The sequence below is a fragment of the Oryctolagus cuniculus genome, chromosome 9 (genome assembly GCF_964237555.1).
Source record: "Oryctolagus cuniculus chromosome 9, mOryCun1.1, whole genome shotgun sequence".
Classification (NCBI taxonomy): domain Eukaryota; kingdom Metazoa; phylum Chordata; class Mammalia; order Lagomorpha; family Leporidae; genus Oryctolagus; species Oryctolagus cuniculus.
The window spans coordinates 12,054,120-12,068,194 of NC_091440.1; the positions used below are offsets into that span (position 1 = coordinate 12,054,120).

The window sequence follows — 14,075 nt, forward strand, 5'->3', positions numbered from 1 at the left end:
GCAGGGAAAACTGTGGGGTGAACAGAAAAGGCCGAGACCTTAAACACCTGTTGTTTGGAGCCCACCACGAATAGTTAAACCAGCCAAGACGACTGCGGGAAACAGGAGCCTGGAGGCCTGCTCTCCCACAGGAGGAATGTGCTTTAAGCAAGAAGGAATTTTGCTGATGGGTAACACGAGGAAGGAGAGTGTCCTGCAGGGTGTCACTGGTGACTACAGCAAGGGCAATTTCACTGAAGATGGAAACCAGGAAGAGAAGGGAATACTTGGCGCACCGCACAGTACTTCGACAGTGTGTTACACTGAAGTGACACCTTGACCGTAGGGACGCCATCGTGAGAAAGCATCCCCCACCTGTGACCATAGTCTGGAATAAATATGGTCTAAAACCTAGACAATAACAGTACACCGTATCCCACCTGGCAGAACACAGAAACTCCCTAGCGTGATCACTCAAGGTTAAAACAGATAGGATGCACCTGGGTTAATGTCACGATTGCAATTTGCCTATTGTCAAGATTGTAACTGATATTGGTGTCGGATGGGCCTTAGGTCAGCTTGACCCTAGCAACCATATATCCCCCCTCTCCTCTTTGTGTCTTTTGCCTTTATAAACGCTGTGGCTTTGAGTTTAGGGGTTGAGAGTTCTTTGGGGCATGAGCCTGCTCTCCACCACCGGCAATAAAGGACTGTCAAATTTTATCAGTGTGTGGTGCTTCTCTGTTTGCACTCGCTCAGGCACAACACGCCGGTTTAATAAAAAATTGCGCATCTTGGATTTGCTTCAAAATAATATATACATTTGGTGGATAATCCCCTCCCAAGACCTGCTAAAGATGGACGATGGACACTTGGGGGTTCATTATGCCACTGTGTAGTTGCACTCACTTGATGCCTTCGTGATGGAATGTTCTTGAAAAGCGAAATAGAGTGAATGAAAGAGGAAGAGTGCAAAGACGAGGCGGGCAGCTCTCAGTGACCAGGGGCAGGCGGGGCGGGTGGGCTCGGAGACCCCGGGGAAAAGGAGCAGCGGGCGTCGGCGCTGGCCGGCGCAGGGTCCCAGGTCCGGCGGAGGACAAGCGGGGAAAGTTCTCCTCTTTCCCTTGAAGCAAGCCGCCGCGACACGCAGTGAGAAGGGGGCCGGCTGCTCCCGGGTGCGCTGAGACACGCCGGCTCTGGGCTCGGGGGTGTGGGGGTGGCCGGAATGGCCTAGGAGGGGAGAGTGCAGAGTGCGGCCGCCCGTCTCCAGCAGGAGGAAGCCTGCGTCCTCGCCGTCCTCCAACAAGCGCCAGGGCGCGCCAGCCAGGCCCGCCACCGGCGCCCGAGCCCCGCGGACCGGCTCCCGCAGCCCGCCTTGCCCCTGCCCACCGCGCTCCCGCCGCGACGGTCTACTCCGGCACGGCCGACTTGGCCTGACGTCACCGGAGCGCCCGCCAATGAGCTGAGAGAGACCGCGCTGCGGCGTGAGAATGACGGGAGCGGCAGCCAATAGCCGGGGGAAAGGGGGGCGGGCCGAGGCGGGTGTGTGAGCCGGGGCAGCGCGCGCGCGTGGGGAGCTGCGGGCGGCGCGGTGCGGCGCGGCGGGGCGGGGACGCGGCGGGGGGCGGTGCGCGGGCGGCCCCTCCCCCTGCCGGCTGCGGGCGGGCGCCGGGAGCCGCCGGAGTTTCGGCGCCCGGGAGGGAGATGCGGCCGCGGCTCGGTGTCCTTGCAGGTAACGCGCGGGGCGGCCCCTGCGGGGCCCAGCGCGCGGCGGGGCGAGCAGAGTTGGTCTCGGAGCGGGCGCAAGCTTCCCGCCGGCCCGGAGAGTTGCCTCCGGGACCCGGGCTGCGGCCGGGGTCGTAGGGGACGTGGGCCCGGCGCCGTGCGCCCGGGTGGAAGCAGCACACGGGACAAAGGGCGTGCGTCCGGGGTTCGGGCTCCTGCGCGACCTCCGCCCGCGAGGCCCCCTCCCCAGCCCCCGCTGGCGCCAGGCGCGCGGCTGCTCCCTCGGCGCGGCCACCTGGCCGCCAGCCGGTCGCGGCGAGGCGGAGGCTGGGCGCAGCCGGGCCGCTTGGCCGCCTGCCCCGGGGAGGCGGCGGCTGCGGGGCGCAGCGAGCGGCCAGAGAGCCGGCGTGGACTCGGCGTGCTGGGAGCCGAGCAGGTGGCGCAGCCCCCGTCGGGCTCCCGGTCCTGTTGGTGTTGTGGCTGCGGGCTGTGCGTGTTGTGTGTTTTCTCTCCTTCCTCGTTAACCACGCACACAAAAGAAGGGCGGAGTTAGAGGAGCGCTCCCGCCGCTGGGAGTCGTCGCGCACTTTGCCCATCCCGGGGAGGAGCGGTCCGGGCACGGTGGGCCGGGGCCGCTCCGGTCCCCGCTCCCTCGGTCGGGCCGCCAGGTGGGCTGAAGCGACGCGGGCTGGCCTCGACGGGGGAAGCCGCCGCGGCTGGCCGGCTGGAAACTTTGCGAGCCGGTGCGACTGCGCGTGCTAGCCCCGCCGGGACGCGGGGAGACGCGAGGGCGGTCGCAGCAGGACCACCACCCCGCCCCCCAGCAGCTATTGACTGCGCACTGCCGAGGGGCCGGTGGAGGGGGCGGCCGGGAGCTGCCAGCTCGGGGTCCCCAGGCCCAGGGACGCTGGGTCCGAGAGCTGTGCTGTGACTTCCGCCCCGGCGGTGTGGACGGCAGAGGCCGGGCATGCCCTTGCGTGCCTATGGAGGAATCGTGTAGGTTTGCGCTCCCGTCCCCTTGACTGCAGCCCTGGCCGCCGTGTTAGCCGCCGCGGGGGTCCCCGTGCTAAAGAGCTCAGTGACATTGGGGTTTTCCGGAAGACCCTGTTTGAGATCTTTATGGCCCTTTCGTAGATGATGGATGTATTTGTTCGAACCCCTTGCATACAGAGGCTTGAAACTGCTGAAGGTGGGACCTCAGATTTGTTAGGATTTCAACCACTGTGGGCGGGGGTGGGCGAGGGCGTTAATTCCAACGTGGGAGTGAGAGAGCGGTCAGTGCAGTACTGGCTCTTTTATGCATAGGTCCAGGTGGACTGTCACTGGACTGAAGCCAAGGACTCCGGGAGTCTCCCTTCTTGTCCCGGTGAAGGGGACCTTAACATGTGGCCCTGGCTCTCAGGCAGGACACCCGTTAGCGGCGAGTTAGGAGGGCAGTGAGCTCCAGGCCCCTCCTGTCCCTTGGCCTGGGCAGAGAATGGGTGCCCGGCTCTGCCCATCGAGTGGGCGGGGCTGCATCTACCTGAGTGCCCAGCCTGGGTCATGGCTGCTCGCGCAGGCCCTGAGGGCACCTGTGCCCTCCATCTACCAGAGAAGGGGCCTGGCTGAGGAATTGGAACTTTTTAGGTTTCTGTTTATTTATGGGAGCGGCTAGACAGATTTTTTTCATCCTTGGGTCACTCCCCAAATGCCCACAATAGCCAGGGTTGGGCCAGGCCAAAGCCTGCAGCTAGGAACTCAGTTTGGGTCCAACTGCTGCCTCCCAGCGTGCACGTTAGTAGGAGGCTGAAATGGGAAACAGAGCCAGGATTTTAGTCCTGTCATTCCAATACAGCAGGCAGGCATCGGGGAGCAGGGTCGTAACCCCTGCACCAAATACCCGCCTCAGGGAGAGTTGGAATTGTTGTGCAACATCCTACAGAATGTTAGCCAAAGTGGGTAGTGGGTGTTGGTGTTTGCATGCATTGTCTCATTGCATGCTTGCCCCAGCCTCGTGCAGAGAGCAGTGGTTCCCTATTGTGCCTGTGAGGACGCTGATCCTCAGAAAGACTGAGGGGCTCAAGGTCACACAGCCAGCAGGTGGAGATCTGCCTGGGAGTGCACACTGACAACCAGTGGACCAGCCTCCGAGAGCTGCACGCAGCTTCCTGATGCAAGCCGGCTCTGCTTTTCGCATTTGCCAGTGACGGGCACTTTCTGAACAACCCCCTTCTGCACTTTAGCAGTGAATCCCTTACAGGGAAAGGACATTTGTGTGTATTTTCAGGGGGAGCTTTGGAGACAGGGAGAGGAGCCCCTGAGCAGAGAGCAGGGATGCTGTGATGAAGAGGGAAGAGGCAGCCGACAGAAGCACTGCAGAGAGCAGTCCTTCGAGACAAGCAGAAGCCGTCACTCTGAGACCTGTTGGTGCCCGGAGAGCCAGGGCGCCCCAGATGTTAGGGTCCCGCAGGGTGCCTTACATGGAACTGAGCTGGTGGTGAAATACCAAAGTGATGCCACAGTAGCTAATCCGTGAGCACACAGTATTTCCGGTGCAGTGTTTGTCCTTTAAGACGTCTTTGTGACAAAGTAGATATTTGGGGCTAAAGCAGATGACACCAAAGCTAGTCCTGTAACCCTTTACCCGCTCACAACTCTGTGGTGTCAGTGTGGTATAAAGTAATTGTTTACCTCCATTTTAATTTTCTAAAGAGAATACTTTGTCTCTCCATGTTAAGCCAGGTACCTTCCTGTCTATTCAGTTTTTTTTAAACTATTGTCATTTTTCTAAATAGGAGTAATTTCCTCGTTTCAGTGTAAACACAGTGGTTGGGGCCTGCATGGTGACCTGCATTGTGTTTGCAGCTGTCATGTGGATATGAGCAATGATTTACCCGTTCAATGAAAAAGAAAAGAAGGCAGCAGAGAGAAGCTGGAATATTGTGCAGCCCTTGCTGTCAGCCTGCTGTACATCAGGGCACAGGGCTCCAGGGAGGGGCAGAGAGAGCGTGGCGAGCCTTTCCCCTCTGGGTCGTAGATCAGGGCCACCGTTGGCCCCGGAAGGGGCCAGTGTCATGGCAACCTGCTGTCCGCTCCCTGTTGGCTCAGTACCCCCCCGCACTCTCACAGACGACTGTGGCACAGATGCCTGGGACTCAGACGCCTATAGGCCAGCTTATCGATTCCATAATCGGCGGTGTTCACTTGGAGATGTGGAAGACAACGTGTCTTAGCCGCCTTCCCCAACCAGGGGCTGCATCCTCTCCATGTCAGCGTGAGCGGAATTGGGGCCAGGTCCCTTAGGGAGCACAGGAGCCCCAGTACTACAGGGGATTTTCCAGGGAAAATTGTTCTCTGCCTGTGCTTTCAACCTCACAGAAGAAAGTCTTGCCGTAATAGCCAGTCTCCCCTGAGCATTCGTGCCAGCCTGGCAGGGCTGAGTCCTGCTAGCTCGCAGCTACAGCGGGTGGGCCCTGTTGGCATGCCCGTGTGGGAGGCAAGGAAACAGGTGTCCAGAGTCAGGCAGTACTGGAACCCCGCCGTTCGACCCACGCGTGGTCTTGGTAAATCCTAAGGAAGTAGCTGTTGAGAGTGTGGCGGGGCGGGGGCAGCTGAGATGGGATTTGCGAGCATGGTTTGATGCTTGTGGGGAGAATTCCGAGGCCAGAAGCTGTTGCGTGGCCCTGCACGCTGAAAGTCCTGATGTTTCACAGAGGTCACCGGAAGTGGTCCTGGGAGCAAGGAGGGGGCATCTCACAGGTCCGTGCAGCCAATCAATGGCAAGGCTGGGTCACAGCCTTCTACGCTGTTTGAAAGAACCGTTCAGGATAAGCGTGTATTTCTAACTTGCCTCTTAGACCGGTGTTGAAGCCATGTCCCTGTGTAGGATGGTTTCCTCTCTGGGACAAGATACTGCCCCGGAATGGTCAGCTCCTCTATCCTGTGTGTGAACCCCTAATGCAGCCGTCGGTCATCTGGTCCTGTGCCCTCCTTGGGATTTCTCACACGCAGATTTTCATCCAGCTGCAGTGTGTGGCTTGGAGACCTCTCCTCCTAGGCCGTCAGCTCTTTCAGAATCAAGGTCATGTTTTACACACTGCACACACACAGTGTGCCAAGACCAAACCATTAAGTTACCAGTTTTTCTTGATTGGGTGAAGTAGGTGGTAACACTGTTTCTGTTTTATTTGTTTCTAAGCTTTGTAAACTGGCTCAATGTCTACTAAAAATGATGGTGGTGTTGATAAATGTAGGACTCTATTAAATTATCGTTTCTAGAAGGTACTCTGTCCTCCACCAGAGACCCTTCTCGATGGTGGTGGGGCCCAGGAGTCTGCCTGGGGCCCAGGTGACTTTTCTGCCCACAGGCGTTTGAAAACACATCCTTTGAAATCACAGCATCTGTGACGTACCAGTTCTTGCCACTCGCTGTAAAGATGTGCAATTCAGAATGTCTCCCAGACACGCATGGGCGCATCATCATACGGTGCTGTTTTTCCTGCAGATTTCTCACCAGCATGATGCTGGGGCGAGAGGCCGGCACCCACAGTTTTCAGAATGGCTGAGCTGGATGCTGACTTGGACCACATCATTCCGTCTTCCCTGCTTCCCCCCGTCTGGGCTAAGTTAGTAGTGGGATTTGTTTCCCTCCTGTGTTTTGCACGGAGCTATGATGGAGACTTTGTCTTTGACGACTCGGAAGCTATTGTTAACAATAAGGTTTGTATCTCAACCCACTCAAGGTATACTAACATTAACCACTCCCTTGTGTCTCAGGAATTACCCAGGTTGGTATTGAATTCTTCTCTGTTAAACTTCAGTGTTTGCCAGGGCCGTGGTTGTGTGGCCATGGTTCCCATCTCTTTTCAATATTTCTCCTGAATTTAGTACGCCTCTTATTGCAGGCAGTGGGGTCTGCAGCCCCTACCTACCCTCATGAAGGCCCAGTCTTATGACTCAGACTTTGCAAAGATTACAAGGCAAGGCTGTCACAAGGCGCTGAAGACAGCAGCTCAGGTTTTGTGAGAAAAAAAAAATCCTAGAAATCTAAAAGGAGAAGAAAGTCTCAGGTTTGCCGCCGTGATGGCTGAGCCCAGTCCCCCGCTGGACGGTGTGCCCTCGGCCGCAGGCAGCCGGCAGCTGCTGCTTTGTCCCTGGGGAGAGGCAGGCCAGCCTGTGCCAGCCGCCAGGCACAGGCGGTGCTGCGCCTCCCGCCCGCTTCGTGTTTAGAGACCCAGATTTGCTGACTTTGCAGAACCCCAGTCGGTTTTGCTCACCAGTGGCTGCTGTGTGGATGCAGGGAAAAAAGATGTTCTTTTCCATTCACTCTCGGGAGTTAGAGAAGAAGAAATTGGTTTATGGGAAGGGAAGAAAAAGACTCAAAGGAGCCAAAAGGAAAATCAGAACAAGAAACTCAGAGGCAGGGAAGGCCCAGAACAGAAGGAACTCGGAACTGGCGCAGGTTAGGGCCTTGGTGACTGTCTGATTACTCGACCGACGTTTGATGAATGTCCCTTAACCAGTGAAGAGGACCTGAAGAGGTCCAGTGATCTGTCTCTCTGAGACACAGAGCTGTAGCAGCTCCTTGCAATGAATGTCCTTAGAGATGGGAAGTCTCGGATCCCCGCTTCAATTTCATATTGGAAATGCCGACCACAGCTCTCTGTGCAAGAAGCCTGCCTTCTGTTTGTGGGTGGGGGTGGGGCTATGCCCTGCGGACATTTTACTTATCATACAATTATTTATTTATTTGAAAAGCAGAGCTGCAGAGAGAAAAGAGAGAGGTCTTCTGATCACTGGTTCATTCCCCAAATGGCCCCACCAGCCACCAGCTGGACCAGGCTGAAGCCAGGAGCCAGGAACTCCCATCCTGGTCTCCTACTTGGTTGGCAGAGGCCCAGGCACTTGAGCCATCTTCTGCTGCTTTCCCAGATGCGTTAGCTAGGAGCTGGATCAGGAGAGGAGCACTCACGGAATGAGGTGTCGCAGGTGGCCGCTTTACCTGTGTCTGCACCGCAGCGCCTGTCCCTGTCATGAAACACTTAGAGTACTGTCACAGACCTCCGTTGTCATGGCACAGGCTAGCGCGTCCTCGATGTTTATTTTCAACTCAGGTTCTTGTAACTTTCTTCAGGTTCACATGGAAGTTGCTGTAGATGATTTACTTTCAGTTCTTTCTTTAAGCCATCCTTTAAAAAAAGAAGCAACTCTGATCAGCCGTGTCAAATGGATGGCTTAGGAGCCACGGGCTGGCTTTTCCAGCAAGGATACAGCCCTGTTTCAACAATTCCATCAAGCATTTTGGTGTGAAGTGTTAATCCAGCGCAGGCAGGACAGAAACGGGAGCTGGGCGGGGGGAGGGGAGGGGCACATGGGTTGCCCTGGTGTGTGGATGGGGTTCTGGGCACCTCTGGGTACAGTGAGGCCAGGGAAACCTTCCCGGGGCTCTGCTGAGCGTGGTCTTGGCAGGGCTGTGCAGAGCTTCGCACTGTGCCCGCTTTGTGAATGCGTCCGCCCGCCCCTGCGTGCCTGTTGAATGAAAGGCAGCCCTCGGCTCCCTGGCACCGGGCCCGCGGCAATGTGAAACAGGCTGTTATGGGCTTCAGTGGTGTCACGGACTGTTTGCCAGATGCTTCCTTGTGCTGTGGAGTTGTCTTTTTGTTCCTTGAGATGGTGATCTTTGCGCCAGTGGAGTGAGGAGGAATTTCGGACACACGTGACATCTTCATAAATAATGGGGAAAAGTGGGCGTCCCTATGGTGGCACACCCTGCTGCGTGTCGGCTACACCTGATCAAATATTTAGAGCTTTGTTGTTGGTGTCCATTTACTGTTCAAAAGGAGGGAAAGAGCCTTCACACGGCCCCGTTCTGTCTCCGAGTTCACGAAGTTAGGGAGCAGGTGCATTGTGTGACCCTCAGGGGATATCTGACCTGCTCTGGGGTAGGGGCTGGTCAGTACACTCAAGAACTCTGAAGTGGATCCCAAATGGAAATGCAGGTCACCCTAACAGCGGCTATCAGGTGACCACTCTGCGTCTGTCACCCCTTCTCAGGCCCCTCCTGAAGCCAGTAAGCTTGCAAGCAACAAGTTGTGAACTCCACGTGCATCTGGGACCTTGTTGCTCCTGGGGACCAGGCACTGTTTGGCCCATCTCTTCTGTTTGGGTCACTAGCGTGTGTTCAGAAGAGGGGCTGATTGGGAAGATGGCACAGACTTGGGCTTTCCCTGCAGGCACACCCAGCTCTTGGGGTCAGGAGCGAGGCACACAGAGGTGGGGTCAGGAGATGGCCAGGCAGCCGGTGGTGTGGTTGGTGGGCAGGCTTCTCGCTGACAGCCCCAGCCTGGATCTGTAGCCACCAGAGAGTCTGTGAGCCTGAATTTGTGCTTCAGAGATTTAGTTTGTTTGGTTACTGTGAGGCAGAATCTCCAGGGGTAAGATTGGGGGAAACTGAATGTATCCTCACTTCTAGTCCCTAAAATATTTATTCTGCTTAAAAGAGAAAATTAGTAATCATTTTTGTTAAGTACACCAAAGTGCCTTGACTTTCACCAGTTTGTCATCTGGTTTTATATTTTAAACCTTGAAAAGACGCATTTTTAAGTGTCTGAAATTCAGTACCAAATTAAGTGATCCCAGCAGTAGGCTAGGCATAGCTTTCTAATATCTCATGGTTTTGGGGGCCGGCACTGTGGTTGTAGCAGGTAGGGCTACCGCCTGTGCATCCCATGTGGGCGCTGGTTCATGTCTGGTTGCTCCCCTTCTGATCCAGCTTCCTCTAATGGGCCTGGGAAAGCAGCAGAAGATGGACTAGGTACTGGGCCCCTGCACCTATGTGGGACACCCAGGAGAGGCTTCTGGCTCCCGACTTTGGGTCAGCCCAGATCTGGACATTACAACCATTTGGGGAGTGAACCCGTGGGTGGAAGGCCTCTGTCTCTCTCTGTAACTCTGCCTTTTAAATAAATAAATAAAATCTATTTCAGAAATTTAGTGATTTTTTTTATCTTTTAAAATTACATGAGAGGGTTTTCCCCAATTTCACAATCTGCTTAACTCATGATTAAAAATGGAAAACTTTAAAATAGGTGTTTATCCATACTTATGTTTAAATTTGGATATTTTAGGCAAACTACATCATTGGATATGAGAGATTACTACTGACATTTGGCTGTGTGGTCTGTTCATTCATTCAGCATGCATTAACCATTATACTCCTGGCAAACTCGGATGTGTCCCTGGCCTTGTGCTGAGTACTGTGTGTGCAGGTGCAGGATGCCCCAAGACCCATGAGAGGGGGTGGGATGGTTGGGATGTGGACAACTACAGGAGCCAAGTTGGGGGAGTTGAGGGTGACCAGCTGTCCGGGAGATACCTGCACCTGCAGAGTCTTTGGGGGGGAGCCTGGAGGGGCACAGTCAGCAGGGGACCACCTTGGGCAGTGGTGGCCCCCTCAGGATATGGGTTTTGTCCCAGGAGAGTGAGAAGCTATTGTAGGGCGAGTGGGGTGGGCTGAGCCTGTATGCATTTTGAAACGATGGGCAGAGAGGACACATCAGAGGCACACAGGCTGCTGGGAAACCTGACTATGTCCTCTGTGGGAGACCCTGGGTGTGGCCCAGCACTGGCCGGAGAGCTGGAGCGAGGTGGGCGGATTGGAGAGCTCTGAGGGACTTCGAAGGCGCAGGGTGGATGACGGCTTCACACAGGGGGCCGGGGAGGAGGAGTGGTGATTGCTTCGTCCACAGCGTCCTCTGCCGTGTCCCTGCAGGACCTCCGAGCGGAAACGCCCCTGGCCGACCTCTGGCTTCATGACTTCTGGGGCAGTCGACTGAGTAGCAACACCAGCCACAAGTCCTACCGGCCCCTGGCCGTCCTGACGTTCCGGTGAGACTGGCTGCGTCTGCGGGCGGGAGGGTGGTCTGATGCGTGCTGGGAGGCTGGGGGTGCCCAGGGTCCCGTGCTGGGGCGTGCAGCCAGGGGCTCCTGCGGGGGGCACCAGCCACCCTGTGTATGCCCCACCCCCAGGTATGTGCTGACCTGCCGCCACCAGGAGCAGGCAGGCCCAGGGAGACTGAGGTAGTGCATGAGGGGCCGGCTTTGGCGTGTTCAGCTCACAGCCGCAGGCCCACGCTGCCACCGGGTAATGTCACAGCGCGCGGCTCGAGGCCAGTGCGCACAGCTGAGAGCCTCCTCGCCTCTCGGTTCTGGAAGGTTCTACCCTTCATCAACCCTGGCGGAATGATATCAGGGGCCTTCGCAAAGTTCACGGAGGGGGTTCCGGCTTTGGACAGCTGGTTAAGCCGCCGCTTGCGCTGTGGCATCCCCTTCAGAGTGCCAGTGCCTGCTCCACTTTGGATCCAGCTCCCTGCAGATGGCCTAAGTGCCTGGGTCCCTGCCACTCACACAGGAGACCCAGGTAGAGCTCCTGTGGTCGGCCTGGCCCAGCCATGGCAGTTGCAGCCATTTGGGGAGTGAGCCAGCAGATGGAAGATTCTCTCTCTCTCTCTTGCCCTTTCAAATAAGTAAATCTTAAAAAAAAAAAAAAAAAAGTCATAGAAAATAGATATTTTGAAAAAAAAACTATGCGTGCATTTCAAGAATTTTTCACCCAAAAAAATACTTTTTTTTCCTTGACAGTCAGAACTCTGATCTGCTGGTCCATTCCCCAAATGCCCACAAGGGTTGGGTCCAAGCCAGTCTGAAGCCAGGAACTGAGAACTCAATGCAGGCCTGCATTGTGAATGACAGGAACCCAGTCATTTGAGCTGCCCCTGCTGTCTCCTGGAGTCTACCTTAGCAGGAGCCGCCACTGGGTAGTGACCCAGGTACTCTGATGTGAGAGGCCTGCTCTAACTTAGCTTTTCATTCCAGTTTTTTCCATGAACTGTTTGAGTCGGAGCAACATAGCACCTCATGGATTTTTTTTTTTCATTACGAGAAGAAGATAGGAATCTTCTCACTCTCTCCAAGTGGTTATATAAAACCGGCATGGTGCTTGAGGAGGATCTCTCCCCTGCCACTGTTCCTGCGGGAGTTGTTGCGTTGAGTAGATGAATTTGCCTTGCAAAGCTTCTCGCCGATGCTTCTCCAGTGCGTTTAAATGCCTGTGTGTAGCTGTCTCAGACAAGCACTGATGAATGGCAAACCACCCACAGGAAGAAGCAGCCCAAAATCCCTGACAGCAAGAAGGTGTTTTGTTGGGTGGAAGACTGTTCGGCTTACTGTTGAAGAACACGTTTTGGGTGGCTTAAGCAAGTTACGCAACTGTCTTAATTAAACCCAGGCCCCTGTGGGTAGTAGCATGGGTGATGTCTGGCATATCACATCATCTTGGAAGGCAGCCTTGCCTCTTTTGCACTGAAAAAAATGGCCTGGCCTTCCTTTGAGCTTTGCTGCTTCCTTGGGTCTGTGCTTCCCTTCCATTCCCTCGCCCCCGCCCAAGTTGATTATACCCACACCTTTTTTTCAGCCTCCGTAGCTTGACAAGAGTTATTAGCTGGGCGCTGTTTTTACCAATCAGGCATAGTCTTACTCTTCTTTTAATGTTTTCATGCCCAAGCCTCTCCCTCCAGACAGCTGCCTTTCCATGCCATGTGCTTCTGCACACTGAGTGCGAGCGTCCCGTGTTTGCTGCAGGTTGAACTACTATCTGTCCGGAGGCTTCTACCCCGTGGGTTTCCACGTGGTCAACATCTGCCTGCATGGAGGCATCTCTGTCCTCATGGTGGACGTCTTCTCCGTGCTGTTTGGTGGCCTGCAGTTCACCAGCAAGGGCCGGAGGGTGCACCTGGCCCCCAGGGCCTCCCTGCTGGCTGCGCTGCTGTTTGCTGTCCATCCGGTGCACACCGAGTGCGTAAGTATCGCCTGTCTTGGCATCCGTAGGGGGTGGCAAGGCAACCGTGTGCAGATACTGGAGCGCTCTTTCTAGGGCAACGCTGCCTTCCCTGTCGGTGGAGACTTTGTAGCAGGAAAGGCATGGTCTGCTCCCCGCGGTGCTCCCTGTGAGGACTGCTCCAGCTGTGAGGGCTGGATTGCCTGGCTCTGGCATCTAAAGGCCAGAGGCTTAGAACTGTTGGCAGTCTCAGCAAATCTGCTGAGAACATTAGGATTTACAGAATGCTTTCTTAACACGATCCTCGTGAAAGGCTTGGAGCTAATGTGACAAATTCTGCTTTACAGCTAGGGAAGTGGGCTGGGCGGTGATTAGAGGACTCAGCCTGGGTCTGCAGCTGCCGATGCAGGCAAGGACCTAAATTCTGGGCTACTGAAGCCATGCTCGAGAGACAACCTTGGAGTTGGATGGGAAAGTGGGTGCCCTCCCCTGCTGGGGAGCTGCTCTTCAAGTCTCCCCACCTCCTCCCACTTCTCATCTTTGTCCCCCTCCCTGCTCCCTCCCCTCCCTGCGGGTCCCCCTCCCCTCCCTCGACCCTCTCCTCTACTTTTCCTCCTGTTCCTCCTTCTCCCCACCCCTAGTTTTATCTTCTTCCCCTTAAGGGACTTAGGCTGAGGGATGGGTACCTCTCCTGTTGCACCAGCGGCTGCTGGATGTGTGTTTGGTGCAGACAGGGTTGGGATATAACTAGGCTTCCGTGAGGTTTTCAGCGGCCGCCCACGGAAGATGTGGTGTTTGTGGTAAACCTGGCCTGTGCTCCATTCTGTCACGGCAGACTCCTGCATCTAGCATGCGCTTAAGTGCCTCCATTGGGCAGATTGTCGTTTTGAGCGTCTTGAAGTAAGTTGCAAGATGCTGAGCAGAATGACTGCTGTTAGCGTCTGCTTCTGTCAGACTCTGTGGTCTTTGGAATCAGTAGTTTGAGAGCTGTTACCACAACCCTGATCCCTTCTTTTTTATGTTTTACTTAGGGCTTGAGAGGGTATAGACTGATGTAAAAACTTCGTTAAAAGCTCTTTATTTATGTGTAACTGTGACTGAATTAGGCTTTGCTTCAGTTCGAGTTCTCTGGAGGCTAAATGTTTGCTGGGACCCAGAAATGGTGCACCCATTGCTCCTATGTAAGGAATCTCTGGAGGAGTACTGTTCACTGTTTTGCCGCTATCTGATTGAGCATGATCTTAAAAGAAAAATATTTGAATTATTAGCCAAAGAAGGTTTTCGAAAATGCTGATTTTATGTGTTGTAAAGCTGTCTTTAAAAGGTTTAAGTGCCCACAGCATAACTAGATATGGTTACACACACACACACACACACACACACATCAGGTAAATGCAATATGGGACCATGTTAATCTTAAAACCCCACATTCGAGTGCTTTTTTATTATTATTATTTTGAAGGCTCATTTATTTATTTGAGAGGTAGAGTTACAGAGGTCTCCCATCGCTGATTCAATCCCCAAACTGCCACAGTGGTGGGAGCCAGGAGCTTCCTTC

At 55.0% G+C, this 14,075-nt stretch overlaps 1 protein-coding gene across 6 annotated transcripts in view; it reads left to right on the forward strand.

The window, feature by feature from the left end:
- The first annotated feature begins 1,584 nt into the window (after positions 1-1,584).
- The window catches only part of TMTC4 (transmembrane O-mannosyltransferase targeting cadherins 4), a 66,912-nt gene continuing 54,421 nt past the window's right edge, over positions 1,585-14,075 (forward strand). For 4 of the 6 annotated variants that reach the window (XM_051850477.2, XM_070048633.1, XM_070048634.1 and 1 more), the window contains exons 1-4: positions 1,585-1,711; positions 6,188-6,402; positions 10,454-10,569; positions 12,322-12,538. In XM_051850477.2, the coding sequence (XP_051706437.1) occupies positions 6,241-6,402; positions 10,454-10,569; positions 12,322-12,538 (495 nt within the window). In that variant the 5' untranslated portion in view covers positions 1,585-1,711; positions 6,188-6,240. Of the gene's footprint in view, positions 1,712-2,347; positions 2,373-6,187; positions 6,403-10,453; positions 10,570-12,244; positions 12,539-14,075 lie in introns of those variants that run through there. The other 2 variants (XM_070048635.1, XM_051850476.2) reach the window with 2 other exon arrangements.